The 24,941-nt window shown below is 37.9% G+C and overlaps 2 protein-coding genes across 10 annotated transcripts in view; one reads left to right on the forward strand and one right to left on the reverse strand.

Annotated features, from left to right (window-relative positions):
- The window catches only part of XKR9 (XK related 9), an 82,035-nt gene that overhangs the window by 19,174 nt on the left and 37,920 nt on the right, over positions 1–24,941 (forward strand). For 3 of the 8 annotated variants that reach the window (XM_034668167.1, XM_034668166.1, XM_034668169.1), the window contains exon 3: positions 7,344–7,576. The exons of 3 other annotated variants lie outside the window; for them this stretch is intronic. Coding sequence is in view for 2 of the 5 variants with exons in the window: in XM_034668174.1 (XP_034524065.1) it covers positions 7,344–7,576; positions 8,495–8,537 (276 nt within the window). In the remaining 3 variants the exon portion in view is untranslated. Of the gene's footprint in view, positions 1–7,343; positions 7,577–8,494; positions 9,952–18,776; positions 18,823–24,941 lie in introns of those variants that run through there. 2 more of the 8 variants (XM_034668175.1, XM_034668174.1) reach the window with 2 other exon arrangements.
- Positions 308–24,934, reverse strand: LACTB2 (lactamase beta 2). 2 transcript variants are annotated; one of them, XM_002918507.4, is made up of 7 exons: positions 24,735–24,932; positions 17,721–17,884; positions 11,873–11,999; positions 6,014–6,192; positions 3,557–3,705; positions 1,559–1,640; positions 308–926 (listed from the first exon to the last, which is right to left on the reverse strand). In XM_002918507.4, exons 1-7 carry the CDS (start codon positions 24,854–24,856, stop codon positions 883–885), a joined length of 867 nt encoding a protein of 288 aa, XP_002918553.1. In that variant the 5' UTR covers positions 24,857–24,932; the 3' UTR covers positions 308–882. The 2 variants fall into 2 exon arrangements, with proteins under 2 accessions (XP_002918553.1, XP_034524067.1); XM_034668176.1 differs by having other exon boundaries at positions 308–1,640; positions 24,735–24,934.

Genomic DNA, 24,941 nt, shown 5'->3' on the forward strand with positions numbered 1-24,941 from the left:
TTTTAAAAAAATTTTTAAAGTTTTACCTTTAGTAAAGAATAAAAAAAAAGAACATTCTCAGGATTCTGAGCTCATTGTAGTATTGCAGTTTGGTAACCTTATGGGTTAAATCATTGCTGGGCTACCCTGAGAACTGAACCACTGTATTTAAGAACACTACTTGTATAAAAAATACCCTGTCTTATAAATCCTCTAATTAAAAAAAAACTTCCAGTATATAATTCATATGTATGATGACTATTTATATACTAAAATCTAAACTTGAAGTTAGTCGTACTAATGGATTACAGAAATAATTATTATATAATGCTTTTAATTAGGAATTTAATATTTTTCACTTACCATAAGTTGTTAATGAGTCATTTGTGAGATACCATTATAAAAAAAATATACAGGATATAGAGCTATAGAACTAAAGCAAAATCATAATACAATTGATAGAAACATGAAAATAAAGCTGTTATCTACAGATATAAATAAAGAAGGATTACACAGAAATCTGTGCTGTTAACTGAAGCAGCTGGAGAAAATACTATTATTGGCCATTTCTAATAGATAACTAATCTCCAGGAATAATACCCAGTTTAACATACATAAATTTTATTATTTTTAAAGTAACCATAAATCTGTTGAACATGGATAAACTGTTGGATTCTGAATTTTTGGTAAAATGTTATAACACCCAGATTAGATAAGTAACATATTGTACATGTGAAAGGTAATATATATTTTAGAAGAAAGAAATAAGACATTATTTTAAAGTACATCTAGGGTTATTTTCAATGTTCTATACTCTGTATTCGCTGTAAATAATTATAGTTAAGAAAACATACCATTCTCTAAAAACAAAACAAACCAACAAAAGCTTTCATTAATCTGAAACTAAAGATTAGCTTTCCATTTCTTGTCAGGATCCGTGTTGCTAACTGTGGAAAGAAAATTAGAGAGTAAAGATAAGCAAATATAATGGATTTTAAGTTATTTTGTGGCTAGAAAAAGCATTAATTCCTAAAATACAAAGGTGGTATTTTTTTTGTACGTATAAGAGCACTGCTGAAGCTTCTACACAAAATTCAAGTTTTGAGCTTCTTGATTTTAAGGATTAAACTTCTACAAAGATTGTTAATTTGATGAATTAATCTAACACTAGTAAACACTTATGGAATTACTGCTTTAATATTTTTGAGTTTCCTACCTTTACTCCTGCTAAAACCTTTGGCTGTTCCCAAACCTTCTGCATGGGAAATTCTTTGTGGTCTTGTGGTCGGGAAGAAGAGAGGCTATCCTCCCGTTACACGCCTTTGATTGTAGTTCTGGTGGGTAAGAACTGCAACCCCTAAGCAAAATTCTAATTCCTGTGGGAGCTTTAGGTTCCAATTTGTGGTCCACCGGCCTTTCACTACTAACCCTTCCTAGTGCTTGTTTCTCCATCTTACAGTGATGTTCAAGGAAGGACTCTGGTGGGTGTTATTTTTCCTAAAAGCAAACTAGTTTGTTTGTTTAAAAAAAAAATTTAAATGCCGGTAATAAAATAATTGAAATTTGGAAGTATACTTACATATTTTTCCTTCTTTTTCTAATTTGTTCAAATGAAGCAAGACATTATGTTCAGCCATTTTATGTAAATGCTCAGGAATACTCTAAAAGAAAAACAAGAGTGAAAGAAGACATTTCTTTTTTAAAAAAATGAGTTAATCTTGTTGAAACTATTAAAACATGCAACAAAAGGAAAATTTTAACTTAAATACATTTTTATATAGGAATAATCAAATAGATTTCACCTTGTATGTGTCTTGCTTTAGGCCACTCTATTTTTATCTATATACCTATACATAAAATAGACTGCAAGATCTATAAGGACAGTAACAGTGTTGGTTTTGTTCATTATTGTATATCCAGTGCTTGGCATAATGGCACACAGTAGGAACACCATAGTTTATGAATGAATGAATAAATAACTGTGAAATTTATTCTAGATAGTTTTGATGAGGCTATGGACCATTGGCCCTATGGCTTACTTATTAGGTTACATGATAATATCTTTGTACATTTCCCTTGGTTATCCTACCTCTGTCATCCTTTAGTTTTCATCTGGAAACTTCCTTAGACTTCTCTTAAACATTCATGTTTACTTACATTGAATTGTATTGTTGACTCACTTCTTACTCAACCAACTTAGCACAGCAACATCACACATTAATGTTCCCCAAATATAAACTTCCAACCCCAAGCCCTCCCTTAAGCTCCAGAACCATATACTATATCCACCACTGTGATCTTCTAGATCTAATTACATGACTCCTCTGCCTAAGATCCTTGAGTGGTCATGCCCAGGTTATTGGCTAAAACCCATATTTTTTAGCATGGCAGACAAGGCTTCCATGATCCGATCATGCCTGTCTTTCTTGCCTCATTTCCTGGGACTCCTTTCCTGCCCATCCACATATGCATTCTGTGCTCCAGTCATATGCAGTTTCTTTGTGGGTTTTCAAACATATACAATGCTCTTTTATTACTTGCAGGGCATGTCTTTCCTTCTCTCTAGAACAACTTCTTTTCTCCTGTACTCTGGCTTGGAAAATGCTTACTTCTTCAAGACCCAATTAAATGATTAAGTTTGTAAAGCTTTTCCAGACAAGCCTCGATACCCTGCATCTTCCAACAGGTGAAATTTATTCCTTTCTTTTATGCTCTGGTATACGGTGTAGAGGTCTTAGAGGAAGCCTGGTATGTTTTAGAAAAAACAAGATTTAAGTATCTGACATCTCACTTTTGAGTATGTGACATCTGCTAGTTGTGTGCCTTTGGAAGTTACTTAGCTCACACTTTTCTGAGTCAGATTTTTTTAAGTATACTAAATTGGAGTAATTGTATCTTTATGTATTGAAAATTCGAGGTGTGTGAATTAAGGCCTCAAATCACACTTGTAGGTATAAACCAATGAGTACAGTGTCTAACACACAATAAGGTGCTCAAAAAATGAGAGTCAGTATTACAAGCATCTGTTGAACATGCCTGTCTTCACTAAACTATGGGTCCTTTGAAGGTAGGGATCTGTAGTCATCTTTGTATCTCATTACCTAGTCCACTGTGTGGCACAGGAAAGGCATCCAGTAAATGTTGAATGAATAAATCTCTCTATAATACCTATGCCATTCTATACACAACAGGTACTTGACACATATGTACAGTGAATACAGTGAATACACCTCTGAATGCAGAACCAGCATTTTTAAGGGATAGACGATTGCTCGAAGACTCATCTGGAAGGGTGATTCGAGAGTTCTGCTGTCTGTACTTAAGTTAGGAAGAAAAAACCGTACCAATGTATAGCGTGGCTATACTCTAGAATTATGAGGAAATGAACTCTTTCACAGAATTTAAATATTTGTATTACCCCCGTGCCAATGGCACTTTTTATATAAGCAGCCCTACTTATAAAATTAACAGACTTATTCTGTTCTGGGATGTGATAAGTTTTTCATATCTATAGTCTATTACAAAGATTATTCTAATAAAACTGTTGCTATGTACAAATAAGATAAATGAAAATTACCTTGTAAATGCTTCTTACAAGCTCCATTGCCGTAAATGATTTTTCAAAATTATCATTCAGTAATGTAAGAATTTGCTGTTCTCGGATATTTCTGTGAGAAATGTATTCTAGAATTTTAGCTTCAGCATTATGGATTACTGGGCCATGTCCTGAATTAGAATTACAAAAATTATTTCAACCAGATAAAAAATAACAAGTACAACTGAAGTTAATTCATTCTATTTAAAAATAATTCATATGATGTATTGAAAAAGCATACTAAGTATGTAACAAATTATGAATTATTTGGAAACCCATACAGGTAGAAGAGATTTAAAAATTATGTACAATGCCAAAAAACACAGAATTATAACAAATGAAATCTGTGTGAAATGTTATTATATACATTAAAAAAACAAAAATTTAACAATAAAAATAGTAACCACAAGAGTAATACTTATACAGTCTTCATTATTTGCCAGGCACTGCTCTAAATGCTTAATATATATTATTCTTATAAGGGTCCAATGAGGTATGCTTTGGGGGGGAAAAACAGAAGTATAGCCCCTGTCCTGTTATAAGCACTAATTCCTAGGAAAAGAAATGAGTCCAGTCTACCTGGAGAGTGCGTGCAGGTGCCCCAGAGTCTCTGGCCTTGAAACACGTGGTCCCGGGCCAGCCCCAAATTCCGGCCCCGCGGAGTTCTATTATTTTCCCTTCTTTATAGCAGAAGCTGAGGTATGGGGGGGGGCGCTCAAATAACGTGCCCACAGTTACATTGTGAAGAAGGGATGGAGCTGGAGTTCTGACTTGAGAGCTTTTAATCACTCTATGCTCTTAACCACTATGCCACACTTATGTAAGAGATTAAGAAGGGGAATGTGAAAAGTAGCTTCATGTAAGTGACTAAGAGCTATTAAAAATTCACAAGAACCACAGAACTTTAAGAATCTTATGTAGAAGCTAGTAATTCAGAAATGTAGACAACCCAGATTACGTTATATTAAAATCTAGTTGCTCTTTAAGACAGTACAAATTAATATATGACACAAGTCTGCACGAGGAATGTTTAACATATTTGAGAGCAAAATATTCAGAAGCAGACTAACCTGTTATCATGTAAAGAGCATGGACTTTGGTTAGAATATTGACAATCATTTACTTCTATGGGGCCGTGAAAGTCTGAATCCCTGAGCTTGTTTCTTCAGCCGTGCAATGAAGATACCACTACCTGCTTCACTGGGTTTTTTGTGAGGACAACACTGTAAAGGTCCCTGCAAAGCACTGGACAGGCTTTAATGTATGGTGGCTGGGGCTACAGAACATAATTTACATATAAGCTCCTTCTGTGCCAGTAACCAGTTCACTGGATTCATTAAAGCAAACACTCTAAGAACTTATTAGGCAGCCTGTCCTTAGCTTTATTTCATTCAATGTGAGCACATCAAACATGGACTCTCTTCTCTTTAAAAACAGCTGTCAGCTTCCGTTCCTCTTCTGTCATAGTGTTAATCCAATTGCCCAGCTCCACTGTTTCCTATCCCCTCAGCAGTAGAAACTCATGAGAGAATATAAGGGTATCGAAGACACTCTATTTACACGTCTTTCCATGGCTCTGGTTAGGAACAAGTTAGAAGGACTTAAAAAATTAGGTAACCTAGTTTCTTTTTCCTTCTGGGCTTTCTTGTTGAGTCTTATTATCTTTCTCCACTTTTAGGAGGGAAGGGAGATTCATATTGCAGAGCGGTGTGTGACAGGTGAGATACTAAAACAGGATTCTTTTTCAGGAGAAGTGAAATTAATATATAGTTTTAGAGTTGACATGGAAGCTACTGATAGTTCAGTAGTGTGAGTTAAAGAAACTAAAGCTCAGAGTTCACGACTAAAACGTGGCCCACAACAGAAATCTAATAATTAACAAAAGTGAAGATACCTTGTGGAATGAAAACATTCTCTGATTCCCATGTAAATTTATTTCTTTTGTTTCACAGTTCTATTAATAGCTGTAAAAATGTTAAAAAATAACACTTATATCTTTATAAAGTAATTAATATAACTCTCAGCCTTTTAAAAAAAGATTTTATTTATTTACTTATTTTAGAGAGGGAGCATGTGAGAGCAGGCTCAGGGGGAAGGGCAATGAAGGAGGGAGAGAATCTCAAGCAGATTCCCCACTGAGCACAGAGTCAGCTGGATGCAGAGCTCTATCGCACAACCCTGAGAGATCATGACCTGAGCCATGAGCCGAGGACAAGAGTCAATCACCCAACCGACTGAGCCACGTAGGCACCCCTAACTCTCCAGCTTTTTTAATTGCATGGCTAGATAAGACTTAGGGGCATATTTTAAGTAAACACTTTTATGGGTATCTATTTCTTCAACCCCTGAAAACATAACACACACACGCGGAGACAAACCAAAATAAACCTTCTTCATCATTTCACACAAATGGTTTGCTGGATTTAAGCAACTACCCACCTGGATATATAATATCAGCTTTGACTTTCAATAGCTCTTTTAGGGAATTCATATAATCATAGAGGTCTTCAAATATAGTTGTTCCTTCCCCTAGGATGCAATCTCCAGAAAAGATAGCATTCTCCTCTTCTAAAAGTAGAGCCATATGGTCATCAGTGTGGCCAGGTGTGTATAAAACTCTGGTTAAAAGAACACGAAGAAATAGTAACAACTAGAAACTCTTAGGCTTAGAAGAAATTATTCTCCAGCCTTATCTCTGGATAAGACACAAACAAGTGATATCAAACCGGTTGAAAAGCTCCTTTTTCTCTTGTGGCCTGCTAAAAATTATCATCAGAAAATGCTTTCCTTTAAATCAGATTTCTCACTGTGAAGTACAAATTCAATACTTTTCCCACCTTTTTTTCTTTTTTAAATAAATAATAAGCATGTACCGATTACAGCAAATTTTGAAAACAGAAAATACTTAAAGGAGATATGAATTCACAATCATTCCACTTCTCAGAGACAGTGCTTTTATTATTTAAAAACATTTTTTTTCGATTTTCTTTGCATAGATGTTTATTTTACAATATACTTTGTGGCAAGACTGTGAGAAAAAAGCACTTTCATAAGTTGCTGTTGGGAGAGCAAAATGTATAGTATAACACATATGGAGGCGAATTTGGCATTTTCTAGCAAAATTACATGACCCTTTGTCCCACTGGTCCCACGGCTAGAAATTTACCTTGAAAATACACATTCACAAATACAAAAAATATATACAAGTTATTCATTACATTTTTTATAAAAACAAAATGTTAGGAACAACCCAGATACCCATCCATTGGATACTATGGACACGCTGTGGTACAACCATAACATGGAATACGATGCAGCAGCCATCAAAAAAATGATGAAGATCTCTATGAACTGATACAGAGTAATTTGCAGGCTATATTGTCAAGTGGTAAAAAAACCCAAGTGTGGTTCTTTTCGTGTCTCTGTAGCTGTACTTGTGTTGCACCCCAACTACTTATCCCCCACCTTAGTCCAGTCTTCCAGGTCACCCAAGGCGGGCCCCAGGGCAGGGTGGCTGGTGTGGGCCCTGGAGTCTGGCCGTGGTTAGCCTGGGGTTCGGACCTCTGAGATACGCAGGCCGCTGTGCTAGGCCGGCCACCACCCTGATGAGGCTGCATGGCCCTGGGCCAGTCCCTGACCTCAGCTTTGCTGAATGTGCCACAAAGCAGGTCCTTGAGGCCCCCAGGCCTATAGATCCTTTGTAGTTGGGCAAGTTTCCCCCCTGCCCCACCTCCTTTTGGCCTTATCACTGGCCACCTTTTCCACGCAGCCATTCAGACTGAGGAAGACCTGGAAACTTCGGGGCCACGTGAGCCACAGCCGCAGCCGCACTTGCCAGCATCGGAAGCTTCCAGGCTGCCGGGCTAATACTAGTGGCGTGCATCACCACAGGATCAGTTTCGACAAGGATCACCCAGCTTACTTTGAAGAAGCTGGTCTGAGATGTGACCACTCAAAGAGAAACCAGAGCAACTGTGAATTTTGGCTGGCGAGCAGATGCAGGTAAATGCTGCCAAAAAGATGACTGGAGCTGCTCCTATCATTGATGGGGTGCGATTGGGCTACTATAAAGTTTTGGGGCAGGGAAAGCTCCCAAAACAGCCTGTCATCCTGAAGACAGGACAGTAGAAGAGCTGAGCAGAAAATCCATGGGTGTGTGTGGGGGCTGTGTCCTGAAGCCACGTGGAGGGAGGGCCATTAAATGTTAACAAGTGCTTTCCTCTTAAAAACAAATCAAAACGAAACAAAACATGAAATGTTTTAGTGTTTAGAATGTTTATAGTTGCTCTTTTGTATAAAAAAGTTGGGGAAATAAAATGTATATGTATATATGTATATATTTCCTTATTTTTGCAAAAAGAAAGGGAAGATAAATAGAAAAACTAATGAATTCTAGCTGCCAATAGGGGTAGGCAGGTGGGATGTAGGGAACAGAGATGTAAGTGAGACTTCTCTGATAGTAACTTTTTTATTAGTTTTAACTTTTGAGCTATGTAAATATATATTCTAAACATAAAACTAAATAAAAAGATGAAAGAAAATGTTAACATTGAATACAGAAAGAAATGAATCTTACTATACACCAGATAGATAACACAGTCAAGCTAGTATCAATTCAAATAATTTTTAAACACTAAGGTTATACATCCTTAATAGAATGTATCTTAAGATTAAAAGAAGTGGAGAGAGATTTTGAACTTTACTTTATAGGTTTATCATTGGCAGTGTTACTGGTTACTGTATTTCTGAAACTATTTTGTGTTTACTGTATGACAGTATAAACAATAAATTGATGTTGAAAACCAAGGTTTTACTGTGGGATAAGGAAAAAATATACATGAATGAGGGAATCAAGGTTTTGGGTCATTTCTCATCTGAATTGAGGAATCATTATGAATTGATCATTTCATTTTTTCCTAGCCCTATAAAAGGCCCAGAAGTAATGATACTCCAGGAGCCATGAGCACACCTGCCACTCAGTTCTGGGTGGAACTGAAATACTGTTTCCCACTCAAAGAAAGCAGGGCTTCTTGTGGACATGGCTGGCTCCAGGTCTGGGAAAGGGAAAGTAAAATGTGATATGGAGACATCTCTTTTGTCTGATTAAACCTGCTGCAACCTATTGATGAAAGTATTCAATGTTAAATGAAAATAATTTCAGGAGGCATATTTCCACAACTACAAAAATATGTGGGTGTGGGTGTGTCTCATATCTTATGGACAATCTTACGAACAATCACACAGATGATGTGTTTACAAACAGACCCCCCAAATCTTTTTTAATCTGCAAAAACTCAATTGGAGAACCACTCTTTTTCAGAGTGTGCAGACAGTCTTATCCATTGATGTGCTGGCAGTGCAGCCTTTATTTGTCCCCCCTCAACTCCCCACTCCAGAACTCAGTAATGGTTTTCTTTGATAACTAAGGCAATAGATTTCCTAAATTAGGGGATCAGAAATTCTAATTCTCCAGTCACCTGGGTAGCTAATGCTTTAATCTGCATAAAAACTGTGTTAAAATTCTCTTCACATAGGCAGGAGGAAAAAAGGAGATGACATCAGAGGTGCTTTCCTAAAGATCAGAGGAACTGCAGCTGTGGCCTTCCCATTCATCAGGTGGCACATTTATCTAGTTCTGCCACTTCTGTGATGGAGTAGACTTTATAAAAATGGCTCTCTTAGAAGATTTAGAACAGTCAACAAAAGCTGTCAGACTGACTCTTCTTTGAGAAATTGAACTTAGGTCACTAGAAAATTCTTGAAGGTTATATTCAGAATCAAATCCTACTGAAAAACCTGCTTCCTACTTTTTTACTAAAGGTTCTTGGTGGGTATCGTCCCTATCTCTAATGTATTTTTCCCCTCAAACTGGCAAATAGACCAGATCAACTGGACATCAAATTCTTGAGGACTTAAGTAATTTTAACCTTCTGTTTATGGAACTTTTGCTTAATGATGAATCTTCTTGTTAATATTTAAAACAATTGGGTTTTACTGACTTTATAAAATGGAAATTGGAAAGCACTGTCATCAGTAAACTAAATGTTTTATTCAGATTTTAGTACAGTTATAATATATTTTTGTGAAAAGGTTATTTACTAAGTCATTTTAAAGACGACTTATTTATTTTAGGGAGAGAGACACGCACACAAAGAAACAGAGACAGAGTGGGGAGGGGTGGAGGGAGGGGGAAAGAGAGCCTTAAGCAGACTCCACACTGAGCGCAGACCCCAATGTGGGCCTCAAACTCACGGCTCTGAGATCATGACCTGAGCTGAAACTAAGAGTCGGATGCTTAACCAACTGAGCCATCCAGGCGCCCCTTATGTTGTTTCTTGATCTGAAAGCTGCTCATATGATTTGTTCAGTGTGTAATAATTCACATTGCACACGGATAATATGCACACTTTTCTTTTTGTATACTTTAATAAAAAGCTGAAAATAGGGGTACTTGGGTGGCTCAGTCAGTTAAGCATCTGCCTTCGGCTCAGGTCATGATCCTGGGGTCCTGGGACCGAGCCCCACATCAGGTTCCCTGCTCAATAGGGAGTCTGCTTGTCCCTCTTCCTCTGTCCCTTCTCCCCACTTGTCTCTCTCTCTCTCTCTCAAATAGATAAAATCTTTTTTTTTTTTTTTAAAGCTTAAAATATATGGTCTGTTTATGGCAAATGGGTGGTAATTAAGTACCAAGAGCCGAAAGTTCTTAGTCTGCAAATTAGGTATAGATCTAATACCCATGAATCTGTGATTACTAATAAACCAGTACTGTGATTCCCACGCCTTTGAGATAGATCTTTAATGTGTGATGGGGGAAACTCAGTATTGTCAAGAATACTCTCTGAAGAATTAGTAATGTAATGTTTACTATCTTTTGGTATCATGAACAAATTACAGGAGACATTATCATATTTCTAACAAGAGCATTTTAAGATAATTGCCCAGAAATTAGTTGGATTTATAAATTAAATTTACAGATCAATGGCATATTAGGAAAAAAGGGAATACTGGCTTGAAAGGTGGCATGGATACCCAGTTCTTCATCTTCTCTTTCTCATTCACCTGCTAATCTACTCCCCTCTTTGTAGATATTTACTACATGTTGAATAAATATTCAGTACCTTCTATGTGCCAGGGACTGAGGATGTGAAGATGAATCTGGCATCTGCCTTGTATCAGAGAATAGCTAGCTTATCATCAAACCTCCTTCCTCTTTTTCCTGGGCATGAAGTTAAACTCTATTTCCCAGCCTATGACTGAATTTACAGCCAATGCAACAGGGAGTAGAGGGAGTAAAGGCAGTAAAAAGGGTCTGGTCTAAGGAAAAAAAAAAATCTGGTCTATTTGCCAATTTTTGGGGAAAAATACATTAGAGATAGGGACGATACCCACCAAGAACCCTTTAGTAAAAAAGTAGGAAGCAGGTTTTTCAGTAGGATTTGATTCTGAATATAACCTTCAAGAATTTTCTAGTGACTTAAGTTTCATTTCTCAAAGAAAAGTCAGTCTGACAGCTTTTGTTGACTGTTCTAAATCTTGTAAGAGAGCCATCTTTATAAAGTTGCCTTCCTTACTCCCTTACTTGCCTGGGTGGCTCAGCTGGTTAAGCATCTGCCTTCGGCTCAGGTCATGATCCTGGAATCCTGGGGTCCTGGGATGGAGCCCCGCATCGGGCTCCCTGCTCACTGGGGAGTCTGCTTCTCCCTCTCCCTCTGCCTCTCCCCCTTGGTTTGTCCTCTCTCTCTCTCACTCACTCTCTCTCAAATAAATAAATAAAATCTTAAAAAAAAATAAATTAGAAGAGGGAGCAGTTAATTCTGCCTGGAAAGGGTTCTTGAGTTAAGTAACACATGAACTGAAGTCTGAAGAATGAATAGGTAAGAATTTATGAGGGAAACAAGTAGGGGGAAAGCTGTGATGCCTACCTGGTAAAGGGGAAAACATGAGCAAAGGCATGAACATGCATAATGTGTCCAGGTATTTGGATTATGGCTAATTGTGTTTGCAAGGGCAGTGGTAGGAACTTAGATCAGAAAAGTGGTTTGGGGCCAGAAAGTGACATGGTAAGGAGAATAAACATGATCTTGTATGCAGTGAGAGTGAAAAGTCTTTCTTTCCTCCTGTTTCTCAAGCAACCCAGTTTTTCTTCCCAGAGTAACCAGGTTATCAAATCTTTTATATCCTTCCTGAGATATTCCTCACTCATATACGCAAATATTCAGAAATCTTCCTTTATTCACTCTTTGTAAGACACATACATCACCTCCCCCCCTCTTCCCTGGCTAAAGGACATTTACTGACCTGAGAGTGGCACCTTCAGTTTTAATCACATCTCCATCTTGCAGATAAACATATTGTTGCTTTCCATCTCCTATAATTTCTTCTCTCGGAGGATTCCGTGGGAGTTTTTTAATGCAATATGCAGTGTCTAGTAACAAAACATGTAAAATATATTAAGTCATACGTTAAGTGATAATTCAGCCTTTTAAGAGATCAACTTTCTCTCCTAATCTTTTTCCTGTATTTGGTTTTTGCAGTAATTTCTTAAGCCCTTTCTCTACTTCATTAATTTATTTCAGCCATTTTTATTCTCTTTCTTGTTTCAAACTCATTGCTTTTGTAACACTGTTGCTTGATTCATGATTTTGTTCCTCTAAGCCTGCAGTCTTCCTACTCGTTCAATTTTGTACTTTTGTCATTTCATATTTAATATCTGATTTCATTAAAAGTATGCTCTCTTTAAATTCTTCTATGGAAACAAAAAAATAGGAGATCAACTTTCACAGAGCTAATACTGTGAATGACTGCAAAAAATATTAACATTAAGAGACAAGAGAAAATGGGATGGTTATAGCAGCCTATCTCTGGAATTTGAACTTTTTTTTCTACCTCAACAAAAGAGCTTTTTATTCTCTCAAGCACTTCTAGGTCTACATAAAAGCCTTTGTGATTTTCTAGTCACTCTTATTTTATATAAAAGTTTGAAAGTAGTTCTTCATAATCTTGGCTAGCTTTGATATCAAGATGGGTGTTGAGGCACTCGTATGGAACCCGGGAACGTTTTTCTTTCTAGTCTTAGTGTACAGTAAAAGAAGTCACGGCATCATGGCAGTACTTAGTAATAAAAGAATGCTAGCTGAAAGGAAGCCCCAAGGGCTAAGATATTAAACCATTAAAATAAATTTAACCCATACTACCTCTCACTGACACAAAGAAAATCAATTAACCAATCAGTAGCTGGGTGCCGAGTATACTATATATAGTGACTGCAAGCACTGTGACATTAGAGTGCTTAAAAACTATCACAGTTGTGGAAATAAAACTTACAAACGAAATAATTAAAGAACTATACTCAGTACCACTTAATGAATACTAAATGGGCAATTCAGCTAATAAAAGGAAGAGTAGTTTAGAGAAAGGAAAACAATTAGGAAAAAATTCACAAATATGACAGAACTTGAAGCGTGGCTCACAGGATGAGTAGTTTGGGAAAAAGTACAGAGAATGACTTGTAGGTAAGGGGAACAGCATTAGGAAAACCATAGAAATGACAATGAGCATGGCATATGTACAACAATGTATGCTACCAACTTGTCTAATGCAAAATACTGGCTGAGAAGTGCAGATAAAGTGGGATTAGATGAGCTCAGATCATGGAAGGCCTTAAATTGCCTTTCACAGAATAGAGGAATTTAAACTTTACCATATGTGTGCCACTATTCACTCTTTTGAAAGAAAACGAAATAGTGTTAACTGGTTGATCAATATGGCAGCTCTAGGTGGGACACTGGAGGGTTAGAGATCAGAAGGACCAGGAGGGGATGACTGTAATAAACCAGACAGAAGATGTGAATGTTAGAACTAAGGTGACAGCAACAGAAACGTGGGAGAAAAAGACATGCAGAGAAAAATTGACACGGCACAGAAATCAGGCTAGTATGGAAGATAAAGAAGATAGAAATACTGCAAATATAATAAAAATAAAATAAAACAACTGGGACTAGACCTCCTCTCTCCAGCCCCAAACTCCATTATTTTGTATCTTAGAGGCTGAAGCAAAAAATAATACGCTATTCTGGGAACTGGCATTACATAATAAGGCTATCTTCATTCTGGAGTGAGATGGGGAGGTTTTTTGGTACGTGTTTATTTTTAATCTGTATAATTTTGTCTTTCAGTAAAGAAGTAGAGGTATTATATTCCTATTTATGAGACCTTTGGCACACAATCCTTCCAAAAAACTTACCATTATCTCAAAATTACAAAACAAATGTCATATATAACTTTGTGTCAGTTTTTAAGTTATGAGCAAATATGAAAACACATATACTACTCACAATAACAATCTGTATAGGCAGAATGGAGAAGGGCATGCTGAAAGCAATCATATAATAATCATTATTACATTTAATAAAAGCTTATGGAGATATAACTCAATAGTATAAAATTCACCCTTTCAAAGAGTGCAATTCAGTGTTTTTAAAGTATATCCAAAGAGCTGTATAACTATCACCACTATCTAATTTTGTAACATTTTCAAAACCCCTCAAAGAAATCCTTTACTCAACTGTAGTCACTTCCTATTCTCTCCTCCTACCAGCCCCTGGCAATCAGTTATCTACTGTCTCTCTCTATCATAAGATTATTTTAACAGGAGGAAACCCTCAGTCACTTGTTAAAGTGGGTTACAACATCATTGAATAATGGTTTATAACATCATGGTTAATACTAATTATTGAAGCTGATACAAACATGTGATATTGTTTATCATACTTTCTAATGAAAACACAGTCTAATTGAATGGCATAGAAACAAACATTTGACTCCTAGGACCAGGATGTGAAATACATGGCAAAGACCTAACTTCAGTTACAAAATAACAACTATCAGATCACAAAATATATTTTATAAGATTTACTCAAAAACAAACCAAAAATACTGGGACAGCCTGGGGCTACATAGTTCTCATGTCTAGTAAAATTCTGGCTTCCTGCCAGCCACTGGTAGTTCCAGAATCATACACTGATTATATCTTAAACTTCTGCTGTATCTTCTCACAGAAATCTTATAAATGGCATTCATAATTTTGGTGTGGCCTGTAAAACCACAGGTTGTTAGCATCATAAAGCAGTTGAAAAATTTCTGTCATACTAATAATCAACTAAAGTAGTAAAATGATATGGAGCAAAGAAAATAATAAAACAAAATGGAACAAGAATGCTAGCGATTAAGGATTTAGAGAATGAAAAACTACACGGGACTCTTGAGGGGAGATTCTGAAAGGTGCTTCTGCACGATTTCAGTGCTGAGCAACTCAAGGTCTGTATGCCGCTGGTCTAGTTTCAATAAAGTTCAGAATGAAAGTCAACAAGCTACTTCTCAAAGTATTATAAAATTTTAGTGGCTAAGCAGAGCAGGGTCAAATTTCTCCTTGATTTTCTTTAAATCAACCTAATAGATAATCTATTATACAAACATTCATTATTTTGTGTGGAACCCAAACGATTTAAAATTTTTAAAAAAGATTTTATTTATTTTAGAGCGAGAGATAGAGAGAGAGAGAGAGAGTGTGTGTGTGAGCAGGGGGAGGGGCAGAGGGAGGAGGAGAGAATCTCAAGCCGACTCCTTGCTGAGCACAGAGCCCGATGCAGGGCTTGATCTCATGATCCTGAGACCATGACCTGATCCAAAATCAAGAGTCAGACACTTAACCAACTGAGCCACTCAGGTGTCCCTAATTTTTAACTTAAAGATACAGGTTAAATATCCATTAACAGGTGAATGGATAAACAAATCCTGGTATAGTCCTACCATGGACTACCCCTTGGCAATAAAGGAACAAACTATTGATACTGAAACATACTTGAATCTCAAAAACATGACGCTGTGTGAAAGAAGCTAGAGGGTGATTCTGTATGCTTCCATTATGTGGCATTTTAGAACAGGCAAAGTTAATTTATAATGAAATAAAGCAGATCGGTGGTTGCTGGAGGGGGGAATGATTGCAAAGAGGCACCAGGAAACCTCTTTTTGGGGTCACGAGAGTATTCTTTATGTTGACTGGACTGGTCACAAAGATGTTTATCAAACTATACTCTTAAAACGGGTACATTTTATGTATGTAAATTCAAGCTCAATAAAGTTGATTTCTGAAGGAGAAAAAGGCCATAAACGTTTAAAATTTTCAAATTGACCCTCATGCTGAAAGAGTTGGCCAAAGCTAGTCGAACCTTCAGCATAGTTTTTTTTTTAATGATTTTTTAAATTATATTATGTTAATCACCATACAGTACATCCCCAGATTCCGATGTAAAGTTCGATGCTTCATTAGCTGCGTATAACACCCAGTGCACCATGCAATACGTGCCCTCCTTACTACCCATCACCAGTCTATCCCATTCCCCCACCCCCTCCCCTCTGAAGTCTTCAGTTTGTTTCTCATAGTCCATAGTCTCTCATGTTTCATTCCCCCTTCTGATTACCCCCCTTTTCTTTATCCCTTTCTTCCCCTACCGATCATCCTAGTTCTTATGTTCCATAGATGAGAGAAATCATATGATAATTGTCTTTCTCTGCTTGACTTATTTCACTTAGCATTATCTCCTCCAGTGCCGTCCATGTTGCAGCAAATGTTGAGAATTCGTTCTTTCTGATAGCTGAGTAATATTCCATTGTATATATGGACCACAGCTTCTTAATCCAGTCATCTGTTGAAGGGCATCTCGGCTCCTTCCATGATTTGGCTATTGTGGACAATGCAGCTATGAACATTGGGGTGCATATGGCCCTTCTCTTTACTACCGTCTGTATCTTTGGGGTAAATACCCAGTAGTGCAATGGCTGGGTCATAGGGTAGTTCAATTTTTAACTTTTTAAGGGACTGCCACACTGTTTTCTTCAGCATAGTTTTTTAATTCACAAAATTTACCGGGTAGATAGATAAGAGAAAGGCGAGGAAAAGTTAGACTGAAAGATAATGATTTCCTGTGACATACAGTCCTCTAGGATCGTAAGAAAGGAGTTAAGAGGGTAACAAAGTGAGGTTAGAGAGGTTTTTATAATGGGCAGCCTGGTGATATTGGCAGATATTGACAATATCTTGGTGTCCCAATTGTAGTCTCAAGTCCTAAAAAGAAGACATTTAAAAATATTTAAAAACAGGAGTTGAATGCGTATGTGTATTCCTTTTGTGAATGAATGTTCCTGACCTCCTGTCCTTCATATGCCTTGAACTTGCCAAGCACACCCCGATTCCAGTATCTTTGCTCCTGCAATGCCTTCAGTCTGGTATACCCTCCTCTCAGATACCTGTATAGCTTACTCCCTCTCCCTATCCACCCTAGATACAAACCACTGCCCTTCTGCCACTTTATTTTCTCTCCCCCTTTTCTTCACTTAGCATCACCATCTGACCTAGTATTTATTTACCATTTACATTCCTTACAGAATGCAAGCTTCATGAGAGCAGAATCTTTTGTTTTGTGTACTGCCACATCCCCTGTGCGAAGAACAGTGCCTGGATAGAGTGGTCACTTGAATATTTGTTAAAGGAAGGAAGGAACGAATGAAGCTATGTGTGTGATGGGGAGATGGGAAGGAAAGAGGTGGTAAAGTGTCAGTACCGAATAGATTTTAGGGATGGAGAATCATCAACACAATGATCTTTCACCAGCATTTTAGCATATCATAGTATTGCCTGAAAGTTATGGAAGACCTGTGATCGTGTTTAGAATGTGGACAATAACAGCAGCTACCTCACAGTACCCACGTGAAGTGTTTAGCACAGTGCATGGCACACAGTAAAGGCTCAAGAGTGGTTATTATTAAATCTGAAGCAGCAATCGTCACTACTACTACTACTACTACTACTACTACTACTGACAAAATTAAAACTGACCTTCATCACTGGGCAAAGGGGAAAAATAAGAGGGATAAGAGATTTGAAATCGAAAATAGAAAATAGGACTTTTCCTTTCCTCTTTTGTTAAAATTGGGGGCAGTATTAAAAGTATATTATTTCTAAAAGTACCATGTAAGTGTATAAGGTGTTCAGTAAATGACTGACTAGCTTACTTAGTTCTGTAATAGAAATAAATTATTCTGAAAACATAGTTTTCCTCAAAGAGCTTAATTAATGTCTTCTGTTTACCATTATTGATGCTTTTACAAATATCTCCTATGCCCCCAGTATGATCACGGTGCCAGTGAGTCACTATGATTTCCTGGATTGTTGTGTTAAATTCAGTCAGAGCCTGCTTTAAACAGCTGATGTATTCTGGAATTGCTGGTTCTCCAGTGTCAATGAGGATTCTCCTGAAAATTAAATGGATGATAATCACACAATTGGAACACAGAACTAATATTAGCATATTTCTCACATAGATAATTCATATTACATTTAAGAAACTGAGTAAATTGCTTGCTTTCAACCTGCTTGAAAACAAGCTATATGATATTTCTCCTTAACTATAGTAATCTCACTGTAAGAAAAGTTCTTTGAAAAAATGTTATAGCTCAATGCAAGTTCAAGGCACAGTAATATTGAATACTTACACTTAAATATGGCACTATTCCAAGGACCACGTATTTTAACAATTGTGTTCCTCATTACAACTATTTAAAGGAGGTATTTCATTGTATAACTTGCCCAAGGTTACTCTGCAAATAATGGCAAGACCAGCGTTCAAACCTGGGTATTCTGTCTCCAGAATATATGCTTTTATCCACTCTGCCTTTGAGATCTTTTACAATATACTCAAACGTCTCATAGATATGCAAGAATTAGATTCGGTGGTGTTTCTAAAGAAACCTAGTCTTCTGCACTACATACAAAACTTAACACTAAAGTTTTACATTGGCTTCCTTCCACATAAAAAAATGAAAGGAGTAGGGAAGCATGAGGAAATGTCTGAGTTGCTTTACTTCTTTACCTAGACAACCCTATCAGTTATATTTTTCTGCTTGCTTGTGGTTCTGAATCTTCTTTATACTTTGTTTGCCCTTCCTCGCTATTTCATGGGATGATGGTCTTTCTCGATAAAGTTTTCCTGAACTAAAGAAATAAGGGGGACATCTTCCTCCTCGAGAACCAACTCAAAAATTTTTAATTTATGCTGCTTTACATTAACACCTCCCTAATTCAGGCTGGGGGAGAGAACATTAGTCTTTTTTTTTTTTTTTTATTATTTATTTATTTATTTGACAGATAGAGACAGCCAGTGAGAGAGAGAACGCAAGCAGGGGGAGTGGGAGAGGAAGAAGCAGGCTCACAGCCGGAAGAGCCTGATGTGGGGCTCGATCCCATCACGCCGGGATCACGCCCTGAGCCGAAGGCAGACGCCCAACCGCTGTGCCACCCAGGTGCCCCGAGAACATTAGTCTTGATGAAGAGTCTCAGTCATTCACTCATTAATACATTAATAACTGTATGAATTATCTACTATGTGCCATGTCTTTCTTGCAAGACAAAAAATCCTGTTTTCATTCTAGTGAAAAGTGGGAAGAGGGAGCTATGAAAACAAACAAACAGTAATAGTGACAGATAAACAGCATTCTGCAGAACAGTCAAATGGGGTAAACATGACCCGAAGTATCTGGATAGCTATTTTATATTGGATGGTTTGTTTCCCTAACCCTATTCCCTGAGATGCACAGCCAATAAAAACAAATTGTCCTCTCATGGGGGAGGGGGCAGGGGTGGAGAGGTGGGGACAATGGCCTTGTGGTCCACAGGCTTTTATCTATACCTTAAGTTCCATAGAGCAATGGCTCTACTTTACAAGTACACAGAGTTTTAACTGTTCCTTCTGGAGACAGGGAAACTAGATGGATATACTGGCCCATGAATGCATTATGAGGTTCTGTAGACAGTGGAAATATAAGGAGGAGATGTTTAAAAAACAGGTAGGAGGCACAATCAACAGGATTTTTTTTTAAAACATCTGGATGTGGAAGGGAAGGGAAAAAACTGATGATTTTGAGGTTTCTAGGTGAGATGACTAGTGTGTCATTAATCAAGTCTATGAACACTGGAGGGAGCAAATTTGAGATAAACACGGTTTGGGTCACAGTGAATTTTGATGACACTGCCAGCCATCTTCCCTTGCTTTTTCTTACACTTATTACCATGTGATATATATATTTACGTGTTCATTAATTTATTGCCTATCTCCACACCCTCTCACAACCTATAAATTTAAGCTCCATGAAGGCAGCAACCTGGGCTGGTTTTGCCAGAATCTAGATGGTGGCATGAACTAGATAATAAATGTTTGTTGGATGAATAAATAAGGTAGTGGCTTTATTTTCATTTCATTTAATCATCAAAACAATCCTGAGATTTTACTCTCATTGTACAGATGAGGAAACTGAGGCCTTGACAAGTTAGACATATATGTAATATCGTAACTTGCCCAGAGTCCCAAACTCTAGCACAGGATATATTTGAATCCACACCTTTCTAACTACAATGCCCATTTTCTTTGGATATGGGGAATACTTCAGTATATTTTGACGGACAACTTTAGGTAATGGGTTCTTAATCTTTTTTAATATCTTAGGCCCCTTTGGCAGTGTGGTAAAATCCATGGGCTAGTCTCAGAATAATTTTTTGGAGTGTATAAAATAAAACACATAAGATTACAAAATAAATCAATTATATTGAAATAAAGTTATCAAAATTTAAAAAAATTATGCTATAGTGGTACATGTAGCTTCTTTACTACAATATGAAGTAACAAGATCAGCACCAAGGCTCAGAATGATCATAATTTCTAAATGGAGATGAATATACATATTATTTTGAGATATCTAACATGACAACAATATGCAATGAAAATATTAGAGAAAAAAATCACAGGTACTACTATTACTTACTATGGTTTGTTGTCCATATTCATAATTGAATAAAGGCTAATTTTCAGTTTGGGTTTAATAAAGGTATAATTTTTTCCACCCAGCTAAGGTCAGACTCCCTGAATTATATTGTTTTCTGGACCATAGACTTCAGATTAATAACCCCTGATTCTGGTAGAGAAGGAAGAAAAGAGATGATAAAATCAAGTCTGAGATACTATGAACTAATAACTAGTTGTCTAGAACAGTCCTGGCACAAAATAAGCACTCAAAAAAATATATATTGAATAAGATCAGTTCAAATTCTAATGAACGATTACCATGTACAAGATACTATGTTATATATGTTATAAGATGCAAATCATTAGGCATTTTCTGAGCACCCATCATGAACCCAGTGTTGTCTGGATGCTATGATGGAAGAAGAAGTGATAATAGTTAACATTATGGTATGCTTTCCACATGCTAGAATTTGTTAAGTGCTTTTGATATGATTTTTCATTTAAATTTCACTGAATCCTAATAACATCCTTTGAGGTGGGTGCTATTCAATCCTCATTGTACAGATAAGGAATCTGAAGCTTAGAGAATCAACTGTCTTGTCTAAAGTCATAAGCTAGGATTCGGATTTAGGTAATCGGAGTATAGAGTCTTAACTCTAATTACTACATTAGACTGCCTTTTCAGATTAAAAGATAAACTATTTGTCCTCCAGGGAGTTACAATTTTGATGGTGAAGGCTAAAATTGCAGCTTTTAGAGCTTCTTGAGCAGAAGAGGAACATGGAAATACTCTTCAGAAGATCTGGCTATTACTTACCCATTCAAATGTTACTGAGTACCTACATACTAGGCATCACACTAGGTTTAGTAATGCTTTAGGGAAATTCATTTGGCATGCACAGGCTGATCAGAATGAAGGAAGACCAGCTAAAACCACAGTTATCAGAAACCTTAGAATCATAATACTGAAAATGAAGAGAAAATGTAAACATTCATTCATTCAGCAAATATTTACTGTACTACTTTTACTGGGTACGAAGCTCTGTGCTAGGAACTGGGGATATAGTAATAGGCCTTCATTGAGCTTATACTGTAGTGGGGAGTGAGGAAAGACATGAAGCACCTTCTTCCTTTTTTTTTTTAATGTTTTTTCTTTCTTTTTTTTTTTTTAAGATTTTATTTCTTTATTTGAGAGAGAGAAAGAGAGACAGAGCATGAGCAGGGGGAGGAGGCAGAAGGAGAAGGAGCAGACTCCCCACTGAGCAGAGAGCCTGACGTGGGGCTTGATCCCAGGATCCTGAGATCATGACCTGAGCCGAAGGCAGACACTTGACTGACTGAGCCACCCAGGCACCCCATGAAGCTTCTTTTTACACAAAAAATCATTTTATTATCACTGAGATAAGGACCATGAAAAAGTGTGGAGTGCTAACACAGTGCATTATATTAATCTAACATAGTCTAAGGGGTCAGGGACAACTCCCTTGAGGAAATGATATTCTGACTGAATTCTACAGGATTAGTGAAGTTAGTTGGGTAAAGAGAGGGTAAGTGGGAGACACAGAGGAAAGCATGCATGACAGCCATGTAGCAGAATGGATACAACTCATCTGGCTGGGATGGGAGGGAGGCTGGAGGTGAGGTTGATGAGGCAAGTGGAGGCTGGAATATGCAAGGCCTAAAAATTTTCATTTTTAAAACATTCCTGTTAAATGGGGGAGAATGAATAGAAGAGGGACAAAAATAGTTCCAGAGAAGTTGTACTCGTGTGGACTCAGTGAGAGCAGTGGAAATAGATCTTCAAAGTGGCATGGAGCTGTGTGTAGGAAGCAAAGAAGTGGCAAGGAGCATTTGCCTTGATCAAATATGGGGATGGTTTTGTTTACCAAGATATGGATGACTGGAAGAGGACCAGGTTTAGTGGAAAATCCCATGAATTCAGTTTGTGAAACACTGAGTTTTGTTTTTTAAGATTTTATTTATTTATTTGTGAGAGACAGAGAGAGAGGGAGAGAGAGAGCACGCACACAGCAGGGGGAGCAGGCAGAGGGAGAAGCAGGCCCCCTGCTGATCAAGAAGCCCAATGCGGAACTCGATCCCAGGACCCTGGGATCATGCCCTGAGCCGTAGGCAGACACTTAACCGACTAAGCCACCCAATCTCATCCAAGTAGAGATTTAAGAAAAGCAGCCAGCTATCCTAGCCTGAAGATCAAGTTTGAATTTTATCTAAACTGGAGCTCTAAAATTGGGAGATAGTAATGGACAGAAAATAGGTGACACCAAGGAAGTCGACAAGATCACCTAGGTAAAGAATATAGCATGAGAACAGGAGAGACTAAGATTATATCTTGAGGAACTCACACACTTAAAGATTTGGTAAAGAGGTTGATTCCATGAAGGAGACTGAGAAAGAACAGCTAGAGAGGTAGGAGGAAACCAGGAGAATGTGGTGTTAGCAAATCAAGGAGGGAATGGTTAATAGTTTAAAAAGGTACTGAAGTTCAGATACAATGGGAATGGATAAATGCCATTGGATTTGGTGATATAGGAGCCACCTCTGATCTTAGAACTGTTTTGTGCAGAACAGGTGGATACAATATCTGAACCTCTTACTTGGACCCAATTAGTATTCATCTCTTGCCACCTGACTTCTACTTTATACAGTAGAGTGGCATCATCTACACATTAACTTATTCTAGCTCAACTATATAGATTCATCATATATATGTCATACATGACTGATTCCACTGGACATCCCACCCCCATGAGTTTATGCCAGTGGTAGTGGAAGCAGTGTAAAGTGGGAGACCATGAATATCTTCTCTCACTCACTTTCAGGTTCTTTATGTCTCTTTTAGCACAAGCACTTTGCTACACTGAATGTGGTTCTAGTGTTTAAAGATACAGTATGTATTTTTCACACAACATGGCCCCTAAATGAGAGCCAACTTCTTCATCTGGTTTTCAAACAGAACCAGCCATCTGCTTCATCGTTGGAATAAAAAGCAGGCTGCACCGAACTTATTGTGAGATAGTACACGATCTCCAACACAGTGCCTCCTAAGAGACTTAGGGTAATTTTGATTATATTCAATTTTTAGAATAGGTACTGACATTAGAACTAGTTTAACATGACACACGGAAGAGAGAAGAGAATGCCTATGGACTTCTGGGGTGAGGGAGTCCCAGGCCAGACAGACTTTACCCTAGATATAAAGTATTTTTTTCTGCTGAATTCTCTATCCTCCTAGATTCTGGAAGCAGCCTAAAGCTCTTGTACCTACTTGATGCTGTCTTGTTTACCCCGAACCTAACTTCTGCCTGTCTTGACTTCAGTACTTCCAGTTCCTTCATTCTGCTCCATCTAAAATTCTGATTTACTGGAAAAAGGCAAATACAGCAGATACTTCAAATGGAAACTCAAATTACTATTAAACTATTTTTTTAGAAATCAGTTATATTAATTTTAACACATCTTGAAATATACAATTAAATTCTCTGCTTAGGGGGAACTGTATCTTATTTTTATTTTGTATTACGTAGGGTTTACTAAAGACCAAGCATATAAAAACTGTACAATGCACATTGGTGCAGTACACCACATCTCTCCACTTCTGCATAATTACACTAAAACAATGCAGCTGAACAAGAGAAAAATCTTAGAAATACAGATAGTTATTCCATCTGCAAAAGAACTTGAATGAGGCTACACAATAGTAACAAAAACCAAAATCATTCCCCTCCTCTTTATCAAGAGCCAGGGGCGTCCTTGGTGTTTCAGACTCCAGCAATTTGGAAGCAAGAAAATCCTGCCCTCTGCTGCTGAGTTAAGAAAAAGGCCTCAGCACAATTAATCACTTTTGTGAAGGGCAAGCTATACTTTGAGCAAAACACTAATTAAAAGTCAGAAGGTGAGCAAAATAAATGCTTTTCTGGATTTTTAACTCCGGGCGATCCTAATTTCCCAACAGCTTTAAACACTCACCCTGGCATTCAACAGTAGGCAAACTCCATTGGGTTTCACAAACAGAAAGTTCTGTTTTTTTTTTTTTCTCCTTATTTCTCCCTCATTAACCATTGCTAAGTTAGAGAGGTTACCAGCCCGCACTGTAGTGATTTGGGGGAGGCCTGGAATCGCGGCGTCTGAGGGTGGTCCTGGGTGGTGCTGCCTGGCCGAGACTGGACACCGAGCTCCAGGCTGTGGGGGCGCACAGCCTCTCCGCCTTCGGCGAGCAGTCGTCCCAGCCCCAGCCCTGTGCGCCCCACAGGCCGGGGTGTTTGCTAGAGGGGAATGGGGACTTTTACCTGGTGCCGACCCCTACCAAGTAGGTGTTGGTGCCCTGAAGGGTCATGGGTCCCGGGTTACAGCCCAGGACGCGCACCACCCGACTGGACAGCTGCTCGACGCGCTGCAAGACTCCCGACATGACTGCTTCTATAGCCCGCCCGCGCGCGGTGACTCGAGCGCCGCACTGGCGACTAGGCCGGTGAGGGGGCGGAGGCGGGGCGGGG

The sequence above is a fragment of the Ailuropoda melanoleuca genome, chromosome 9 (assembly GCF_002007445.2).
Source record: "Ailuropoda melanoleuca isolate Jingjing chromosome 9, ASM200744v2, whole genome shotgun sequence".
NCBI classification, from domain to species: Eukaryota; Metazoa; Chordata; class Mammalia; order Carnivora; family Ursidae; genus Ailuropoda; species Ailuropoda melanoleuca.